General features: G+C 36.7%; 1 protein-coding gene across 1 annotated transcript in view; it reads right to left on the reverse strand.

The window, feature by feature from the left end:
- The window catches only part of IL1RAPL2 (interleukin 1 receptor accessory protein like 2), a 504,586-nt gene that overhangs the window by 20,905 nt on the left and 462,089 nt on the right, over window positions 1–21,592 (reverse strand). The window contains exons 3-4 of the mRNA XM_060138167.1: window positions 20,474–20,603; window positions 6,160–6,305 (exon numbers count right to left, since the gene is read on the reverse strand). Coding sequence (XP_059994150.1) covers window positions 6,160–6,305; window positions 20,474–20,603 — 276 coding nt within the window. The remainder of the gene's footprint in view (window positions 1–6,159; window positions 6,306–20,473; window positions 20,604–21,592) is intronic.

Genomic DNA, 21,592 nt, shown 5'->3' on the forward strand with positions numbered 1-21,592 from the left:
CTCCCTCCTACTCTCCCTATCCCACCCCTCTAGGTCGTCACAAAGCACCGACCTGATCTCCCTGTGCTATGCGGCTCCTTCCCACTAGCTTTCGGTTTTACATTTCGTAGTGTATATAAGTCCATGCCACTCTCTCACTTCGTCCCAGCTTACCCTTCCCCCTCCTGCTGTCCTCAAGTCCATTCTCTATGTCTGTGTCTTTATTCCTGTCCTGCCCCTAGGTTCTTCAGAACCATTTTTTTAAAAAATTCCATATATATATATTAGCATACGGTATTTGTTTTTCTAGCCAGTGTGAAATTGACAGGGCAATATGATTTTTTTTTGTTTACTCTGAAAACTGAATTCTCTTTGATCTTAGGTCATTGATTGACTTGATTCAACATGTTTTTCCTGTTGTAAAATGTTCATTTAATGTTGTAATTTTGTTAACTCTCTGTCTCTGTCTCTCTCCCTCTGTCTCACTCTCTGGTCAGAACAGCTTTCAACTGTTTTCAAAGTCACTGAATGGGATTTTTTTCCAGCAATTTCTATGTTATTTACAGAGTAGAGTTGCTATTAGGTAGATGGAAAGCTTCAGCAGCAGGAACAATTTGTGCTCCCAAGTAGCAGACACCTTTTTCAGCAGTAAATATATGGAAGAAAACTGTGGTGTGAAAAGTACCTTTGTGGTTTCGGGGTCCATTTTATAAAAATATCTTTGAAAGATATTACCTAGTGATGGCTGTTTACATTGAAAACTGTGAACCGAGTCCCTGAGACTCAACCAGTATTCTTTGATTCAGCACAGGCAGTCACATTAAAAGGGAAACATGTATCCTATAATCAGAGGGCAGAATTGCCATCACCCAGTTGACACCTAGCTTTTCTTTTGTCTTCTGTTTTCAACTGCCATTTTCCATCTCAGCAGGATCTATACTTCTAGGGACATTTCCTGACTGAGAAGGTGGAAGTCATTTTATTTGGACTGTGTCGTGTATACGCTTCACAAGGATAGAGATAGCCAGAAGAGCAAATATTTATGGGATTGTAACTTTTTCCAGGCACCCAAAGTACAAGTGTAGTTCTTTTTAACCTTCTTAGTTTGAACCCAGCTAGTTCTTCACTTTGAACATGAAGATCAGACAGCATAGAATGGGACAAATAATAGCTGAAGTCAAGGGACTGGAGAGCAGGAAGACTGGAACTGTTCTGAGCTTGCTCATAAGTTGGGAAGCAGGTTAGGAGATCCCACCTGAGGGTCTCCTATACAGGTTGGGGGTTCAGGGTGGGGCAGTAGCACTAGGAATGAAGAGAAAGAGAGAGTCATTGATATGTCTCTGTTTGTGGGAAAGGGAGTATATACAGAGAAGGCATAATTATCAGAATTTTCCTAGCATTAAGTTCAGAGTCTTGGTTCACCAAAAAAAAAAAAAAAGAATTTCTTACTAAAATGTTAGCTGTACTTGTTGGCAAATAGTTCATTGGAGAGTGAGGGCATAGCAGGTTAGTAAATGAAGGTAGAAGTTGCATAGGTAAGAGACATCTTGCTTTGAGAATGCCTGACCCTGTTAATTGCATATATTAGACATGAGTTTTCATTTTACGAAAGGCCTTTTCACTTTGTGAAAGGATTCATGAAATGTTTCTTCTCTATAATGACCACTTATGGCATTTTTGATATTTGACTTATAGATCATCAGGAAGTTATTGTTCCATAAAACGAGCCATACTCATATTCCAGGTGGAAATCCTGTGGCTACTGATGCCAGGCTATGTTGTGATAAAGCCTGAAAGGTTCAACTCCAAAGGAAATAACTGAAATTTTGCAATACAAGCCAGAGCTCAGTCTGATTTAATATGCTGGATCAGGACCATAGGGCTTATTGTTCTTTTCTTGACCTCTACCATATTGTCGATAGCTCCTAAAAAAATGGAGTAAGGGAAGATGAACTGCATCCTTTTGCAAAGCGCAGTGAAAAAATTTAAATGCTACCTAAAACAGGGAGTACAAACTGGTATACAATGGGCCAGAAAAAAGGTTTTTGTTGGTCTATATGTTTCCCAAAAAGTAGATACTAATATTTTAAAATAAAAATATTGCATATCCAGACTTTCAACTTCACTTGAAAACCTTGAAGCTCTCATATCCTTAGGTTCACATTTCAGCAAGCATGGCAATAATCTAGAAAAGAATAGTGACTGCCCTTTAAAGAAAGGCATGTTTCCTCTAGCCTGTGTTTAATATCCAGCCCTCTTTTTCTTTTAATTTCAATATCTACCTGGCTATTAATGTCTTTGAGTTTTTATCCCCCAATCTGGAAATTGAATGTTTTGAAAAGAAATGCATTCAGATAACCCAGAATAGACACTAGTCAAGGCCAGATCTCAGGGAAATCCTCTCTTTACCAATCCCCGTTACCCATCCTCTATCCTATTGCACCTGTCCTCTAGGAGGACCATTTTCGCCCAACAAATGTTTTTGAGCACTTACTATATTCTATGTGCTAGGGATACAGCAGTAAATAAGGCAGGAAAACGTCCCTGTTCTTATGAAGTTTACATCCTAGTGTGTGTGTGTGGGGGGTGGGGGGAGTGGGAGGGAGACAAGAAGAAAACAAGTATGTAATATGATATCAGATAGTAGTAAATACAATAAACAGAAATAGAGCCAAGTGAGAGGGAAAAGAAGGTGATGGGTAGTCCATCGATGGATGAATGGATCCAGAAAATATGGCATATATACACAATGGAATATTATTCAGCCTTAAGAGAGGAGATTCTGTCATTTGCTACAACATGGATGAACCTATAGGGCATTATGCTAAGTGAAATAAGCCAGAGCGAGAAAGATAAATATTATAGTGCATGGTATCACTTATATGTGGAATCTCAAAAAAAAAGCTGAAGTCACAGAAACAGAGAGGAGAAAAGTGGTTGTCAGGGGATGGACGGTGGGAAAGGAAATAGGGAGAGGTTAGTAAAAGGGTACAAACTTTCAGGCAGATGAATCTGGTCTGAGGATCTAATGTATAACATGGTGACAGTAGTGGATAACACTGTACTGTATAAACTGAAATTTGCTGAGAAGGTACAACCTAAATGTTCTTACACACACAGAAATAAAATGTAGATGTGTGAGGTGATTGATGTGTTAATTAACTCAATGTGGGGAGTCATTTCACAGTGTACACATATATCAAATCATCACGTTGTACACTTAATATATCTATATATCATACAATTTTATTTGTCAGTTTTACCTCAATAAAGCTAAAAATTTTTTAAAAGAAAATGATTGGGTAGTACTATTTTATAAAAAGTGGCCAGGGAAAGGCCTATTGAGTAGGTAATATTTAAGCAGGCACCTGTATGAAAAGAGGGAATGAGTCATGGGAACAGCTGGGGGAAACAGCAGTGTTTCAGGCAGAGGAAATAGCAAGTGCAAAGATCATGAGCCAGGACTGTGCTCGGTGAGCGTGAGAAATAGAAAGGAGGCTAGTGTGTGCAAGGTTTGAGGCAGATTGTGGTAGAAAATGAGATCAGAAATGTCTTGAAGGCCATGGCAAAGATTTGGGGTTTCATTCTAAGTGTAACAGTGAGGGTCCAGTAATTGGATGGTTCTAATTAGGGAAATAATATGATCTGACCTAGATATTAAAAGGATCACTCCAGATGCTGTGATGAGAATAGACTGTGAGGGGACAAGGGGGAAGCAGGGAGACCGTTCACGGGGCTATTGCAGTGATCCAGGCAATTGATGCTGGTGGCTTAGACTCAGATGATAACAGTGAAGATGGGGAAAGTGCTCAGAGTACATATGTTTTAAAAGTAGAGCCATGGAATTTGCTGGTAGACTAGATATAGCGTATGAGCAGAGAAAAGAAGAAGTCAATGATGACTCCAAGGATTTTGGGCCTGAGCAACTGGAAGGATGGTGATGGAGATGAAGAAGGCAACTGGAGGATCAAGTTTATAGGGAGGAGAAATCAGGAATCCTGTGTGGGACAAGTGAAGCTTGATATGCCTGCTAGATATGTCTACTAGTGGAGTTTTTGAATAGTTGCTGAATAGGCAGTTAGGAATACAACTCTGGAGTTTAGGCGAGAAGTCCAAGCTAGAGATATAAATTTGGGAGATGTCAGCATATAAATCGTAAGCAAAACTGAGGTGGAGATGGAATTGAAATCATCTAGGGAGTGAGTGAGAAAAGGGGACCTGAACCCTGGGGAACTCTAATATTTAACGATTAGGAAGATGAAAATTAATATCCGCAGTTATTCATGATTTAGACACATTTCCTTGCAGAAGCCATGGGAGGCAGCAATTTTGCAGCGTACCTTGGTTTCTAGTGTCAGATTATTAGAAATTTGAAGGGCTGCTAGTGGTTGCTTTACTTATTAAAGGGAAATGGATTTATTTTAAAACTCAAGGCTATTTCTGTCTCTACTGACTGACTATATGGTAAGACCCCCATTATTTTTCCTCAGAGCAGGCTTTTAATTGTAACACCATACACATTTTGTGCAATTTTTTGTTTCATGTTTGAGCTTTGTCTTTCTTTGCACCCTCACTGCCCTGAAGACTATAAGCCCCCCACAGACTTGGGGATGACTATTCCCTAGTACCTAACACGATGCTTGCTATACATGATCCTCAATAATAAAAGAGAATATTATTCATTTATTAACCAGAATGAGTTCTAAGTGCCTATTAGTGGCCGGACACTGCCCAAGTTGCTGAGGATACAGAGGTGCAGCAGAGTCTGGCTTGGAGGATCTCTAAGCCTAAAATAAGACTGAGATGGACAGGAACAAAGCAATCCTTGCAAGAAGGTATCTGGACATAATCAATGTCTGCCCTTCAAGTAGGTGGACAAGTGGTTGCTTAGTGGATACAAGTTATCCAAATTCCATTTAATAACAAATCTTGTTTGAGCATGGTATATTTCACACCATATCATTATTATTTGAACCTTAAAGTGACTCTACAAGGTAGGTATTTTTACCCCTATTTTATAGATGAGGAAACTAAAGTTTAGGATGTCTAATCAGACAAGTTAGTCCTACTGAAGTAGGTAGCCAAGGCAGGGGCTGAACCAGGATCTCCTGAAGCAGGGTCTCCTAGTTTCACTTTCTATATTAGACTCCTCTATACTTAAATACTCCATTATTTTAAGATGAAATCAAGTCCAACAGAGTAAGAAATGGTGCTAGAGAGATAAAAGCATTATTCTCAGAATAATGACATTTCCCTGCTTCTCCTAGAACTGCTGGTCAAGGTTATATATTAGGGCTGGTTGGAAAATAGAAATTCCATCTTGGCTACAAGGTACAACTAGTGACCTTGCTGATTGAATCTGTTCTAGCTCTATAGCCTAGACAAAAAGAACACTGATTGAGAACATTTGTTGTGTTACATTTACAAAACCTTTGCCAGATGCACACATACAGAAAGTATTTAGCCTTTTGCAGTAATCAGGAGTTATTTCATGGTAAGAGCCAATCTCAGAAGTTGCTCCAGCAGCTGGGATTGTTGTTCCTATGTCTGTTTTTATCTCTTTTATTTGTAAATTTATAGTTTCTTTTCTTTGCTCATTATATACAATTTCCACCCCATATGGAATCAACTCTAGAGAGGGATCTACATAAATGCCAAAGTATTTAAAAATATATGCACCTGCTGAAGGCCTTCAACACCAGGTCATATCATGAAATATTGTTCATGATCTTTATTATAATAATTGTAAAAATTATATGATACTATCTATTATTTTTATTTATATTTTAGTCAGGGAATAAAGAAGTGATTTTGTTTCTCATCCAATAGTAAAACCCCTATTATTTAATTTAAGCAATATAGGATGAAGTGAAATATAGAGAAAATGTTTAATATCAATGCCTATCAAATTTTATGTAACACTTATAACCAAGGTATATTTCACCTCACTGGATTTAACAAATAACAACATTTCATTTAATTTATCCACTTCCTAATGGTATGGAAGATCATAGGAATTTTATGCTAATATCCACAGCAAGAGAGAGATATTTCCTTAAAAAGACAAAATGTTTAATAGACATTTATACTAAATGATAAAATCAGGCCAGGAAACATACTTAACTTCAATAGTTACTTGATAGGTAAACAAACTATAGTAACAGTTATTTAAAAAAATACCCTTTTTACGCAGCAGAACACTTGCATGTTTTCGTCCATTTCGGTTTTCCACATGGCAGGTATAATTTGCCAGGTCAGCCTCCACCACTGAATCAAAGATGAGTGCCAACTCAACTTCTTTTTCTCCAAGATGCTCTTTGAGGAGCCTGAAATAAAGGAAAGTATTCTTGGCTGAATTGGTTTGATTTGGGGAGAGCCCAGCCATGCAAGGACTAAAGATGGTTACGTAGCTTACTAAGGTCTCCAGTGGGCTGGAGAGTCCTGACGGGGTGTATGTGCAGAAACTTGGAAAAGAAAACACAAAAAGTGACTCTTAATGCAAAGATCAGATGGAAAATGAAAAAAGTGAGGAATTCACTCAGCAAAAAGAAATATTATCATGCCACTAGGCTTTGATAAATGAAGCCAATATGATTTGTGTGGCAAAGAGGAGGAGACGTTGGACTCCATATTCTAAGCTGAGCTTATGAAAACAAATTGGATTTTTGCAACACGGCATGAAGGGAAAAATGTCTGTAGAAATGTAGAGTTTATGTCAGAGGCTAGAGTTTTGACAACAGGGGGCAAGATGGTAAAGAAATGGGCCTTGAAAATGACTGCCTTATGAGAATTAAACTAAGGGTGTTTAGTGGCCTTTTATCCCCAAATATCAGTGAGAAGCCTGTTTTCTACTTTCTCCTGCCTTCTGTCCAATGCAGGTATATACCCCTAATCCTCCAATGACCTACCATGGCCCTGCTTTCTCCCGACATTGCTCGCCATTTGTCTTTCTCCTTCCCTCCACACCCTCCCATGCCCCTAGGAGGAACTGCCCTATGTGACATTTTCTCATAGTGCTGCCTTTTGCTTTCTCAAGTGAAGTTGCAAAGGTTCTTGAATGGCCAGTAACAGTTGTTCTTCACAGAGGAGCTGAGTTGCCAGGAACCTTTCCTGAGGAGCGTGCCTCTTGTTTCTCTGGAGAGTTATATTCTTGCCAATGGCCAGCTGCCTCCTGGGTGAGGTGAAAGTAGGTACACTGCCTACTATTACTTTCTAACTCCTGGTTTTGACCAAAGAAAGAGAAAATTGTGAGTCTAAATAGTGGAAAGCCTGCTGTTAAGTTCTGGGGTGAGGTTGTTAAATACATGAATTTGCAAGATGGAACATTTGGGGCATTTAAAGTAATTCTCATCTCCTTTTTGACACCTGGTTAGGAAGGCAGAGAAGAACATTCAGATTTACTGGCATTTAGAATAAAGTTGGAAAAGACAACTGTACTCAGAGAAAACTGGGTTATAAATATGGGCCTCCCACTTACAAGCTCAAGCTGTATTCTTACAAAGTAATTAACTCAATGGCACCTTAATATAACTCATCTTTAAGTTGGGAAAAATACCTGCCATACTTAACTTTGTTGTGGGGGTAAAATGGGTAAAATGATTTCAAGATTAAATGGCATATGCAAATGCAAATGAATGTTATTAAACACCAACATTTCATTATCCAAAGGTGAACTTTATAAATTTTGGCTCCTCGAAACATATTTGTATTTATACTTATTGATATTTCAATTTGGTTTGGATTAATCTCTTCTGGCTCCCCTTTAAGAGAAGGAAAGACTTAAAGTTGGGTTGGTGAGAGGGAGTTCTTAGAATCTGAGAATCTCCCATACTGAAATCCTAAACCCAGATTATATTCCAAATAGAGATGTTTTTAAAATTAACCCTATTTCTGTTACCTTCCAATAATATACATATCAGAGAGTTGACAATACTGGCGTTGGTAACTTGAGTAAATCTCTTTAGTATAAGAATTTTCTTAACCATATTTCACTGGTAGTCTATTCATTTTTTTCTTCCTGGCTAAACTTGCAGTTTTCCTCTCTTTCTCCTCTCCCAACACATACCTAGACAAGGAAAAATGGGAATTTACTGTCCTAATGGTTTATATTGAATTTTACTCTATTTTCCCCCTGCTATGTGTATATCACACTATACTCAATTCTTTTAGTTCTGTGTGACCTGCTATGGGATAACCCCCTTTAGGCCAGAAGCTGCTTAAGCACCACAAATTAAGTTTGATTTAAAGCTTCACATGTAGGGCAGCCACAGCCTTTGCCAGGCATAAGGCAGAAAGCTGATCCTGTCCCTCCAGACAAAGCCTTTCCCTCTTCATTTCTAATGCAGTTTCCAAAAACAGCTCTTCACAGGCTGCAGAAAGAATCTAGAGAGAGGATTTGAAAAATGATCCTTCATCTATTAATATATATGAGGTGTCTTAATTATCAGCTCTTGAAAATCTAGAGTAGACCTGCTTTTTTGTAATTAAAGAGAAAATTGGTGTTTATGTCTATAAATCATTCTGCAGAGCAGTCACAATTTCCTAGCAAATATTGATATGTAACAATCTATCAATTATTCTTTGTCATTCCCCTGAGTGCCTAGCTCTGGGATAGGTATTTGGTGTAAGAGCAGTATAAGCACTAAAAGACCAGGTGCCTGCTCCCAGTAAGCATTAAAATTTAAACAAGGAGACAAAATCTACACAGCTGAAAAAATTATAGGCGGAATGAAGTAAAACAGGATGGTACAGTCATTCTTACAATGGAATTTCAAAAAAGGGAGAGATTATTATTTACTAAATTAGCTGGAGAAGGCTTGAGAAGACTCTGCCTAAACAAAAGGAAGAAGGAAGTGTTTTCTAGGAGGGAAGATAGGAACAGGTTTTTGCAAAATGTTTGAAAGAGAGACACTGAAGGGACTGGTTTTGGAATGGAGGATACAAATAAGGGGGTCTTGGGATATACTTCAAATAACTTCAGAAGTATCTCATTCCAAGGATTAATATTGAAGGCAGGTTATAGGCAACAGTGAACACTGGCAAAATAAAAAATACTAAATTCAGGTGACAGAAATCACTAGTTTCAAAAGTTTTATTGTTAAGACCTATTATTAAAAAGTAATACTAGAAAATGTTTAGAAGTTGTCACTCTCATCCTTACAAGAGAAAAAGCAAACAAAATAAAAGTCAACAACTTTTCGTAGATCCATCAGAGAATTGAGGTCACAGGGCAAACTCCTGCCCCCTAAATTTGAGATAGCTAGACAATTACTGAGAATCACAGTGTACTGGGAGCAGAAACCCAGGAGCAGGAATCAGCATGAATAAAAACACTTAAAATGTAATTGATGAGTCACTGTAGGCCCAATATGGACTAGATTGAGAGTTAAAAAAAAAAACAAAACTCCATGGGATCTAATCTTAGGGGTGCCCTGTACTTTCATGAGTTTTGCTTCCAAGAGCCTGTCCAGAGTTTCAGGGTGAAGATCAGAGAATCCTTTATGCTTTTGGCACAGGAAGGGGAAAAGCAACTATCTTGAAATGAGCCCAGAGCACTCTTTCTTCTTAACAAAGGCACACCCTCAAGTGAAACTCTTTAGCAGAACCTAAATTACTTGGGTTTTACCGAAACTGGGGGAAGAGAAATATCCAACTCCAGCCTCCTCAAGCCTTCCTGTCTCATCTAAGAAAAGGAGGAAAGCTGAGGAATACTTGTAAAGGTCACAGCCTGAAGGTACAGGTTCATTGAAAGACTAAGACTTTACCATAGGATTATAGAATACTTACCACCACACCAATCAAGCTCCTGTATGATTACAAAGGTTTTCAGCTGAAAAACCTACAAAGCTCAGACCTTATTTAAGAAGCAGTCTCTAGGAAAACTGAAAGAAACAGTGGAGACATAAACAAGTACATTATAGGAAATTTTAGCCTCTTACACCTACGACTACAGAAAACAGTAAACACAGCCTAACTCCTAGCCACATAAACATAAAATCTCACAATAAAGACCTATTTACTTCAGTTCCTTTTATCTGATACATCACATCTGGCTTTCAATCAAAAAATGATAAGGCATGTTAAAAAGAAAGTCTGAAAAGACAATGCAAGTGTCAGAACCATATTCAGGTATGGCAGAGAATTATCAGAATGGGAATATAAAATAACCATTATTAATATGTTAAAGGCTCAAATGGAAAAAGTGAACAACATAAATCAATAGCTTGGTAGCATAACCAGAGAGATGGAAATTCTAAGAAAGGCTCAGAAGGAAATGCTAGAAATAAAAACACTGTAATAGAAATAAAGAGTGGCTTTCATGGGCCATTAACAGACTGGACGTGGCCAAAGAATCAGTGATCCTGAAGACAATCAACAGAAATTTCCTAAATTGAAACACAAAGAGAAAAGAACATGGCAAAAAAAGGGACAAAACATTGAACACCTGAGGTATAACTACAAAAGGCATAACATACATGTAATCTAAATACCAAAAGAGAAAGGAACAATAGAAATATTTGAAGTAGTAATAACTGAGAATTTTCCAAAGATACCAGACCACAGATGCAGAAGTTCAGAGAATACCAAGCAGAGTGAAAATTAGAAAAGTTACACCTTGATGCATCATATTCTAACTGTATAAAGTGAAAAAATGAGAGAAAATCTTAAAAGAATTCAGAGGAAAAAGCTTAGCTATAGAGGAATAAGAATAAGAAATACATCAGACTTCTCTTTAGAAACTATGTAAGCAAGAAGAGAGTGGAGTGAAATATTGAAAGTGTTGAAAGAAAATTACTACCAACCTAGAATACTGTATCCATTTATCCTTCAAATGTGAAGGAAAAATAAAGACTTTTTCAGACAAATAAAAACTGAGGGAATTTGTTGTCAGTATACCTGTCTTGCAAGAAATGTTAAAAGAACCTCTTAAGAGAAAATGAAAATGATATAGGTCAGAAATTTGGATCTACATAATGAAAGGAAGAGTGTTAGAGAAGGAATAAATAAAGAAAAAATATTTTATTTTTCCTATTCATAATTGATCTAACTGGTAACAGTTTGTTTAAAATAATAATAGCAATAAAAGCAGTTATAAGAAGTTCTGAGGATCTAATATACAGCATGGTGACTATAGTTAGTAACATGTATTTTATACGTGAACGTTGCTGAGATTAGATCTTAAGCATTCTCACCACATTAATAAAAGAGTTAACTATGTTAACTATGTGAGCTTAACTAATATAATGGTATATGTCAATTATACCTCAATAAAATAAAATGAGAGTGAAAATGTAACCTGCAGAATGGGAGAAAATATTTGCAAACCATATATCTGATAACGGGTTAATATCCGTTGGCAAGAATGTGGAGAAAATGGAACACTGTATACTAATCGTGGGAATGCAATTTGGTGCAGCCATTGTGGAAAAGAGTACAGAGATTCCTCCAAAAACTAAAAATGGAACTACCATATGATCCAGCAATCCCGCTTCTGGGTATATATCAAAGGAAATGAAATCAAGATCTCAAAAAGATATTTGTACTCTCACGCTCAATTTAGCATTATTCATAATAGGCAAGATGTGGAAACAACTTGTGTCCATCAGTAGATGAATGGAAAAAGAATATATGGTTTATGTTTACAATGAAATATTATTCAGTCTCAAAAAAGAAAAGAAAAGAAAATCTTGCAATTTATGACAACGTAGGGGAACCTGGAGAATATTAAGTCAAATAAGTCAGACAGAGAATGAAAAATACTGAAAAATACTGTATAATATTACTTATATATGAACTCTAGACAAGCCAAACTAATAGTGACAGAATGGTGGTTACCAGGAGCTGGAGGGTGGAAGAAATAGGGAGATGCTGGTTGGTAGATGAAATGGGGAATTGCTGGTCAAAGAGTACAAACTTTCAGTTGTAAGATAATAAGTTCTGGAAACCTAATGTACAGCATGGTGACTATAGTTAACAATACTGTACTGTATCCTTGAAATTTGAGAGGAGAGTAAATCTCAAGTGTTTTCACCATACACACACAAAAATGATAACTGTGTGGTGATGGATATGTTAATTAGTTTATTGTGGTAATCATTTCACAATGTATACATATACCAAAACATCACATTGTATACATTAAATATATACAATTTTTATTTGTCAATCATACTTCAATAAAGATGGAATTTTTTAAAAATCAAAAATGAAATAGAGCAAAGAGATTGGATTCCCCCCAAAATAAAAAATAAATAAAATAAAATAAAATAAAATGAAAGCTTGTAATTCTTGGAACATATGGTAGTTCTATTTTTAGTTTTTTGAGGAACTTCCATACTGTTTTCTACAGTGGCTGCACCCATTTACAATCCCACCAACAGTGTACTAGGGTACCCTTTCCTCCACATCCTCTCCAACATTTGTTATTTGTGTTCTTTTTGATGAGAACCATTCTGACAGGTGTGAGGTGATCTCTCATTTTGGTTTTGATTTGCATTTCCCTGATGATTAGCGATGTTTAGCATCTTTTCATGTGCCTGTTGGCCTTCTGCATTTCCTCTTTGGAAAAATGTTTATTCAGGTCTTCTGCTCATTTTTAATTGGGTTCTTTGTTTTTTTGATGTTGAGTTGTATGTGCTGTTCCAGTTTCCATTAACTGTAAATAGTCCCTGAAACCAAACTGAATCCTCCTTTGACGACTAGGTATCTTGCAAGTCTCTGGGTCTTTATTCTGAGTATGAGTAATCATTATCCAGGAATAATGATTGAGAACATCAATAATAGGAGATAGTTTTTAAAAACCCTCTTAAGGAAACAAAATCTTTATTTTAGTGTCATTTGCTTTTTAAAAAATTTCCTGTTAAAGCCTTATTAGTCAAAGACCAGGATCAAGCCCGTAGGCTGACACAATCAGATTTGTTGACTGAATACACTGTGGAAGGAACGCTCCAGAGGAACTGTGGATTGTTTCTTGATTGAAGAGAAGAAAAAAGCATCTTTTGTAACATTTGGGTTCCCACTAAAGATTCTGAGGATGGTGTAAAGAAGCAGAAATAAGTTCTGGATTGATTGCAACTTCTGAGGCAGTTGGTGGTATGGGGGGAGGATTGACTAGGAATTGTGTACTGTCATGAGGTGGAGGTGGTTTACTAATTGGGTATTCCCAGTAATATGAAAATAGCAAAGCAGGTCTGGGCATCACTGGTAAGAAAACAGTAGTCACTCCAAAGAGGTGGGGGTCATTATGGCATTATACAACTGCTGCATGACCTTGGAAGAAACAGTATTTTCTGTTAACTTTGCAGCTGGTTTTATCTGTCTGTCCTCCCAGCCTGATTAATAGCTGGGCTGCTTATTCTCAGTCCCAACTGATTTTTTACTCTTTCAGTCCTGGGCAGGTTTTGACTCTTTATATCCTAAATGTGGACTACAACAGATCATTCTGAGAATTGATGATTCTTGCTAGCTGTGTTCTGATAAAGTCAATGTAGCTCCACTGGAACTATGAATCAACTGCCCAAGGACAGCTCTTCCTCAGTCACTAAACCTCAGATTTTTTAATCTGTAAAATAAACTGATATGATTTATCTCAGATGGTTATCATAAAAATCTAATGTAATTTAGGATGTCAAAATGTTTTTGCAACGTACTGTGTAGCATAGAAACATGGAGGAATTATTATTTACTAACTATAGTTGCTTGTCTCGAGCAGCTTACAATAGAAAACACCATATTTGAGACTAGGCATCTATAATCTGCTCAGTAAATGAAGAGAGATAACAAATATGTCTTAGGTAGCCTTTAAATATTTTATGCATACGTCAAGGCTAAGACCCACTGTGGAAGTGGAACTGTGGATAGTAGAGTCACCACTCCTCCAAAAATCATCCTTCAGATAAATGGTCATTAAGGCTGCCCTTAGGTAAAACTATGCTGCTTATGAAGTTTACTTTTCCATTGAAGACTCCTTATGACTTACAATATCTACACTTACATATATATATATGATGAGGTTTGAAAATTATTTAAGTCAAGGCAAAGTGATCAATCAATATTCCTCCTTCCAGTGGGATGACCTGAGAGTGGGAGAAAACAAGGGATTATGTGTGTGTTAGGGGATTGTTTTGTTGTTTTTAGTTCAATTTTGGGGCAGCCAGAGCAGGTTGGGTGTTTCAAGGCACTGAAAAAGCATGGTGGGAAGCTGCCAAAACAGAGCTCATCATTTTGCCTTGGCCTTCCTGGGGAAAAATTAATATTCCCAGCTCCATATTATTTGTTTAAATTGGTGAGATATTAATAGGTTATTTTGGATCTTTAACATAGACTCACACTATTTTAAGAATAAAATCTTTTCATACCTGTATCACATTCCCTTCTTTGTCAAGAGCATTTCACTTACTCAAGAAAGGTATGTTAAGGTAAAGGGATGGAAACAGAAGGCTGGAAAGTGGTAGAAGCAGGAGTGAAAAAAACAAAACTTACAAGTGAACAAAGCCCATATTCAACTTGTAGCCTTTTAGGAATTGAAAGTAAATTAAATTATTTGCATTTTAAGAAGCTTGTCTGAAAAGCCTTAAGATAAATTGAATATGTTTTTCAGGTCAAGAATTATACAAGATTTGGTAAACTTGCTTTATGGTATTGGCTGGGGGAAAAACATTAGCTATTGATAGGGAGATTTGTAAAGTGAGATTTATAATCGAAAATTACTCTCCATTGGGGCAAAGCAATTGCACTGAAATTCATGCAGTCTCCATCGACTATCAGATGCAATTCACAACCCTGCAGGGAAGCTTAAGGACTATTATTTCTTGTTTAATAGGATTAGTTCAGTTTCTCTGGCATTTTTTATTAACACTGTGGAATATGTACCTCACTGTAATTTTTTTAAAAAAATTCTCAAGCCTCTGTTAAGATTAATTAAAAGGAAGGTCTGTAAAGGTGTGGAACTGGGTTGGTCTTGCTAGAATGCTCATACCCAAAGACTACTCCTGTTCATGAACTCTCTTACCCCACTTTGCAAGCCGTTCCCATTAAGTTTAAACAGAGGGACAGAAATTAGGAAGTCCTCTCCTAAGGATAGTTTCCACTGTGTCTCCTCCCAATAATAATTTGACTTCTCTGAATAGACATGGTAGAGCTTGTAGAGAGCAGCTTGTTGCAAGGACTTTAAAATGGTAGATAAAAATAACCAGATTTGCACAACTGTAGCTTATGCTACTGCACATGCAAAATTCCCTTAACATCCCCACAGATGACATCTTTTGGAGTCAGTGGAAATGCTGCGATGCAGTTGTATGGGATAGGCTGGCAGTTGTGATTGGATGCTACATTTGGGTTCAAATTTCCTTAGGGCTCAGTCTCTTAAAACATCATGGACTTTGGTAGGGCTATGCCAAATTTCTGCCTAAAGGGAGATAAAGGAGAATCTGTATGCCCAGAGTGGAGTTTGAGTACTTTGGCAGCAGGTTGCAAGTAAGGAGATACAAGGAACCATGGTGGTCAAAGTAACCCAGAGAACAAACAAATAAGAACTCCAAAACCCTGGTCAGGATTCAATCAAATCTGCTAGTCAAACTGCAAGGGGGGGCTTCCCTGGTGGTGCAGTGGTTGGGAGTCTGCCTGCCGATGCGGGGGACGCGGGTTCGTGCCCCGGTCCGGGAGGATCCCACGTGCAGCGGAGCGGCTGGGCCCGTGAGCCATGGCCGCTGGGCCTGCGCGTCCGGAGCCTGTGCTCCGCGGTGGGAGAGGCCACAGCGGTGAGGGGCCCGCGTACCGCAAAACAAACAAACAAACAAAAAAAAAATGCAAGGGAACTGCTGAATACAGAGGCTGCACTGACTATAGATTAGGCTGCACTAATCTACCCTTAGGTAGATTTTTTCTTCAAAGTCTTCTATTCCTCTGGGGCAATACTAAGAGATAAAAAGGTACAACACATACTTCTAGGATCAAGCTGCTGCCCAGGAAATGGAGAACCTAGGCAGCATGGTCAGTCGTCTTGCCAGATCCATTGCCTCTGCAGCAGCTTCTCCATAAGTTAACTTCTTAAGAGCAATTAATTTACATCCCCACTTCTTAGATCTACTGGGCAGTGCACTTCTGACATATGTGCACAACACAAGAGTTGTGATTCAATTAAAATATGAAGTAAATACAATACCCTTTGGGAGAGCTATGCATTCAGAAGGAAATTTTGTTTCCAGAAATGATTTTGAGAGGAATCCTCTACTTCACATCTTCAGCATTCTGCTGTCAGAACTGCTCCCTTTGGAGAATATATGTGGGCTATGAAAGAATGTAGATCTTTTCTTGATTGAACTAATGATATGATTAGCAACTTTGTTTTCGATGAAACTACCAGATTTGTTCCAATCCACCATACTGTGTAAAAATCTTGTTTCAAGGACATTGCTTTTGGAAGCTAGAAAACAGAATCTAGTAATTAACTCGTGTTTTAGCATAAATGGCCGTAGCCTGAATGAATTCCCACACCCACACAAGCTCCCAAATAGATCATAGATCATACAATTAATATTACAAAATGGCCAACTATATGTTTCTCTTGGCCAGGAATTCCTGCCTCTTTGTTTGCACTTCTCTGAAAGTGTCTCTAGTTAGCTAGTAAGGTTTTGTGAAATTTTCAGAACAAATTCTATGTTACTTTCCTCCCCTGCAAAAATATAAGTATGCACCCTTTGTTACTGGAAGGGTTGCAGATGGTAGAGAAAGAGGATCTAACAGAATCCAGTAAACAATGATGTTTTGCAAATCCTGAAAGTTTGACTTCCTATAGCGCTTTAATATCTGGGTGACTCATTTGGCACCTAATACAGTGGCTGGGACTGGATTAAACTGTTTCACATATGTGTGCTTTGTCTCCCACCACTCTAATCATTTGCTGCTGGAGCAGCAGCATGGCCTAACTTTTCTTTTGTAAAATGGTATAACCACTTTGGAGTATAGTTTGGAAGATTCTTAAAAAGTCAGATAATCCTGGAGAAAAAAAAAAGACAGTAAGTAAAAACTAAGGCCATTTGAATGAAGTATTGACTTTAGTTAATAATAACGTATCAATTTTGGTTCTTTAATTGTAACAAATGTACCATAGTAACTTAAGATGTTAATAACAAGAAAAACTGCCTCTTTTGCCATGTGAGGACACTGAGGGTACAGTAAGAAAATGGCCATCTATCAACCAGGAAGTGAGCTCACATCAGCCATTGAGTCTGCTGGTGCCTTGATTTTGGACTTCCCAATCTCTAGAACTGTGAGAAATAAATATTTGTTGTTTAACCCACCCAGTCTATGAAATTTATAGCAGCTGAACAGAATAAGACACTATCTTTACAATTTTTATGTAAATCTAAAATTATTCTAAAAAGTAAAGATTTTTTTAAAAAAGCTTTAAAAGGAACTAAAACAGTTAAATGTACACTTACTATCAAATTCATCCATTCCATGTCTAGACATTTATCCAGGAATAAAGGAAATATATATGCATGCAAAGATGCATACATGTATGTTCATAGCAGCTTTATCTGTAATAGCCCTCAAACTGGAAACAACCCAAATGTCAATCAACAAGTGAATGGATAACCAAATTGTTTATATCCATATAATGGAATAATACTGAGCAATTAAAAAAAAGAATGAACTACTGATACTTGTAACAAGACAGATGAATCTCAAAATAATTGTGTTTAGTGAAATAATCCAGACAATAAAAGAGCACGTACTGCATGATTCCATTTATATAAAACTCTATAAAATGCAAACTGATTTATAGTGACAGAAAGATAAGTGTTGTTTTGAAAGAAGGGCAGGAGGGGGGCATTAGCAAGGAGCACCAGGAAACTTGTGGGTAATTTATATGTTCATTATCTTCATTATGATGATGGTTTCATAGGTGGATACATATATCAATCAGCCCTTACAGATTATACACTCTAAATTGTGTGTTTATTGTATGTCAATTATGTGCCAATAAACCTGTTTATTTTTTTAAAAATCCAATTAGTCATGTATAGGAAAAGGGAAATAATTATCTTAGGCTCATATAACTACTACCTTTGATCATTAAACATAGCTCTGAGCTTTTTGGTAGTGGAAATTTTGCTTCTTTGTACCACTGTACCTACCACTGGCTGTTTGGGGACCAGTTTCTTTCTCTGAAAAATGACGAGTGACCCTTAAAGTCTTTTACAGGCAGATATATTGAGAATAATTCTAAACATGTATCTTCTGAAATAAGTTAATATAAATTCATTTGCATTAATTTCATAAACCTTAACTTGAAATTGGCTAATAAAGTGATACCTATTAGGAACCTTAAAGATTAAATGGGAATTAATAGTTAAGAACTATTTGTAAGTAGTATACTGATTATTTTTTTCTGAGTATCTTTTTATGTCAGGCAATCAGTTAGAAGTATTTTTTAAAAAATAGCTTTATTGAGATATCATTTACATACCATACAATTCATCCATTTAAAATGCACAATTCACTGTTTTTTAGTATATTCATAAGTATGTGCAACCATCAGCACAGTCAATTTTGTAACATTTTCATCACCTCCAAAAGAAGCCTTAGACTCAAAGGGCATAGAGATTCCTCTTGGGGTGATGAAAAATTTCTAGAACTAGATAGTGGTGGTGGTTGCACAACATTGTGAATGTATTAAATGTTACTGAATTGTACACTTTAAAATAATGCATTTTAGATTACAATATTGTACCCAGCACATCAAAACCCACTCCATAAAACTTACCCATATACTCTAGGTACTTACCCTTATCACTCCATTCTCCCAGCTCTAAGCAAATACTAGTATACTTTTGTCTCTATAGATTGGCCTATTCTAGGCATTTCATATAAATGAAATCATATAATATGTGGTCTTTTGTCACTGACTTCTTTCACTGAGAATGTTTTCAAGGTTCATCCATGTTGTAGTGTGTATCACTATCTCATTTATTCCTTTATATGGCTAAACACTATTCCACTGTATGAATACATCACATTTTATTTATCCATGCATCAGTTAATGGTCATTTAGGCTGTTTCCACCTATTGTCTATTATGAATAATGCTACTGTGAACATTTATATACAAGTTTTTGTGTGGATATATGTTTTGATTTCTCTTGGTTATATACCTAGGAAGGGAATTGCTGATAACTCTTTGTTTAACCATTTGAGGAATTGCAGAAAGTGGCTGCACCATTTTACACTCCCACCAGAAGTGTATGAGGGTTCCAATTTCTCTGCATCCTCGTCAGCACTTGTTGTAATCTGACATTTTGATTATAGCCATCCTAGTGAGTATGAAGTATTGGCCAAAAAGTTTGTTGGGGTTTTCCATACCATCGTACAGAAAATCCCGAACGAACTTTTTGGCCGACCCAATATTATCACATGGTTTTGATTTATCTTTCCCCGATGACTAATGGTGTCAGGTACATTTTCATGTACTTTTCTTCCTAGAAATATGCTCATATAGAGAATATTTTGCATAAACTCTCAGGGGGTTCATAGACCCTCAAAGATATGTACCCCTAGGGGGGAGTTATTACATGGACACATGAAGAAAAACTGTCATGGTAGTTATTATAAATTATACCTAATCATAGTAAATAATATAATGTGTACATTTTTCTTTTAAACTGCTCTATATTTAATAAGAAAAATAAAAGAACACATTTTAACATTAGTTGCACTGAAATACTGGTTTGATTTCTATTTCATGATTCTTAATAGCGGTGGAGGGGGAGGGGTCCCAATTCCTATTGGAGTGAGAAAAGTACATTATATATCACCATTTCTGAAATCAAAGGGTAACCCCATAGACTGAGGTAGAAAAAATTACCTATCTCTTATTTGTACAATGTGGTCATATACATAGGATTGGAAAACCAATAGAATAGATATCTATATACCAGGGAGGTATCTGTGTAACAGGAGAGTGAAAAGAGGTCTAGGGAGGTACTAACCTGAAAGTCACTTTCAGGATGTGCAGTGGGTACTGGGAAAAAGAAACACTATTCAACAAGAGTCAACAGTTATTTTGGCGAGTACTGGCTTACTACTGCCACCACAGCTTTATACTTATGACATATGAAAGTTGTCTGTTCCCAGGGAGTAAATGAGCATTTGCTCTGTGGTCTGAAGAGTCACCTACAAAGTTTGGATCTTTGCTGGGACTAGAGAAACAGTGGCCTAAGCTTTGAAACCTTAAAGGAATTTGCTTAGGCAGCTTTGAGGGAATCATTATACCCCATGGTATATTCTTAGAACCTGAGAAAACTTCCTTATATTGGAAGCTTATACATTAGCATTTCTTAAGACAGTCAGCCTCATTCTCTCCACCAGATCAGCTTTTAGAAAATGGAATGATTTGGAGTTGCAATTAAAATCCCAGGCAGAAGCTCTTCTAGGATGTTCCATTGCTTAACTGCAAACACAGCAAAGAAAAGTAAGCAATTCAAGTTCTGTACCTTATTTCACCTTCTCTAATGTGACCTGCCAGTTCCTCAATAAACTTCTCCCCTTTCATCCAGTAAATCATTGGTCCAGACTCTCCACTGAATCCAAAGAATGCTTTGCAAGGGATGTTCAGAGGCTTACCTGAGAATGACAGAGAAAAAAATGAGCAAATGGCTCTGGTTATCATTGGAAGACAGAAAAGGACCATTTAACATCCAAAGGAAAACTCAGAAGTGACCCATTTATAACTCTTCTTCCAATCACCTTATCACTGCAAATGAGAACATTTTAAAATAGTTACAAGGGCCTCTGGGAAATTTTAAAATTCAATATATTATCAAAAATGAGAAAGTAAAGAAAGTTACTAAGTTTTTAGAACTGCTTATTTTTACTGCCTCCCTCCTAGGAACTAATATGAAAGAATCATATGGAAGGAACCCTCTTTTATTTTCCTTTTTTGAGCATATTAATAACTGCTTACTTGGACTTACCTTTGAAGTTAACATTAATCAAAGTATAAGTTAATTTTTGATTTGTGAGAAAATATATAATAGACTATCCACTATTACTAAGATTGCATAGAGAAATTTTGTTAATTCTGATTATTGTATATTCTGAGAAAAATTGGATAATTAAAATCAAATAAGAATTTTATAATTATAAGAATATCTATAGAAAGTACATGCAGTGAAAACTCAGTCTAACCATATCTTCGATATTTCTTGTGTCACCTACAGAACTTAAATAATTCTAGGCAATACTGCAGTTTTTTACTATGCATCTTGCTGATTATAGCTAAAAACTTTGTTTTAATTATGAATTTATCATCAAATATATAAGCAATTTTTTTTTTGCTGGCGTTGATTTTATTTTCTTCTTACAAAGTACATCAGTAAGGGAAGAATGGTATAGAGAGTACAATCTTGACATTTCTGACAAAGGAATCCCCTAATTCATAAATCATAATATAACATATCATTTTCTCTATAACATGTAATTTTTGCCCTGGTTGGAGCACTAGATAAAGCAATTTCAAAAATATTTTTTTCCTTGTATAGTACATGGTGAAATTGTTCCCATTATAACTCTGAGCTGTGTAAAATTTCTCCTTTCTATTCTTAAATTGATCC

This window comes from Lagenorhynchus albirostris, chromosome X (genome assembly GCF_949774975.1).
Source record: "Lagenorhynchus albirostris chromosome X, mLagAlb1.1, whole genome shotgun sequence".
NCBI lineage: Eukaryota > Metazoa > Chordata > Mammalia > Artiodactyla > Delphinidae > Lagenorhynchus > Lagenorhynchus albirostris.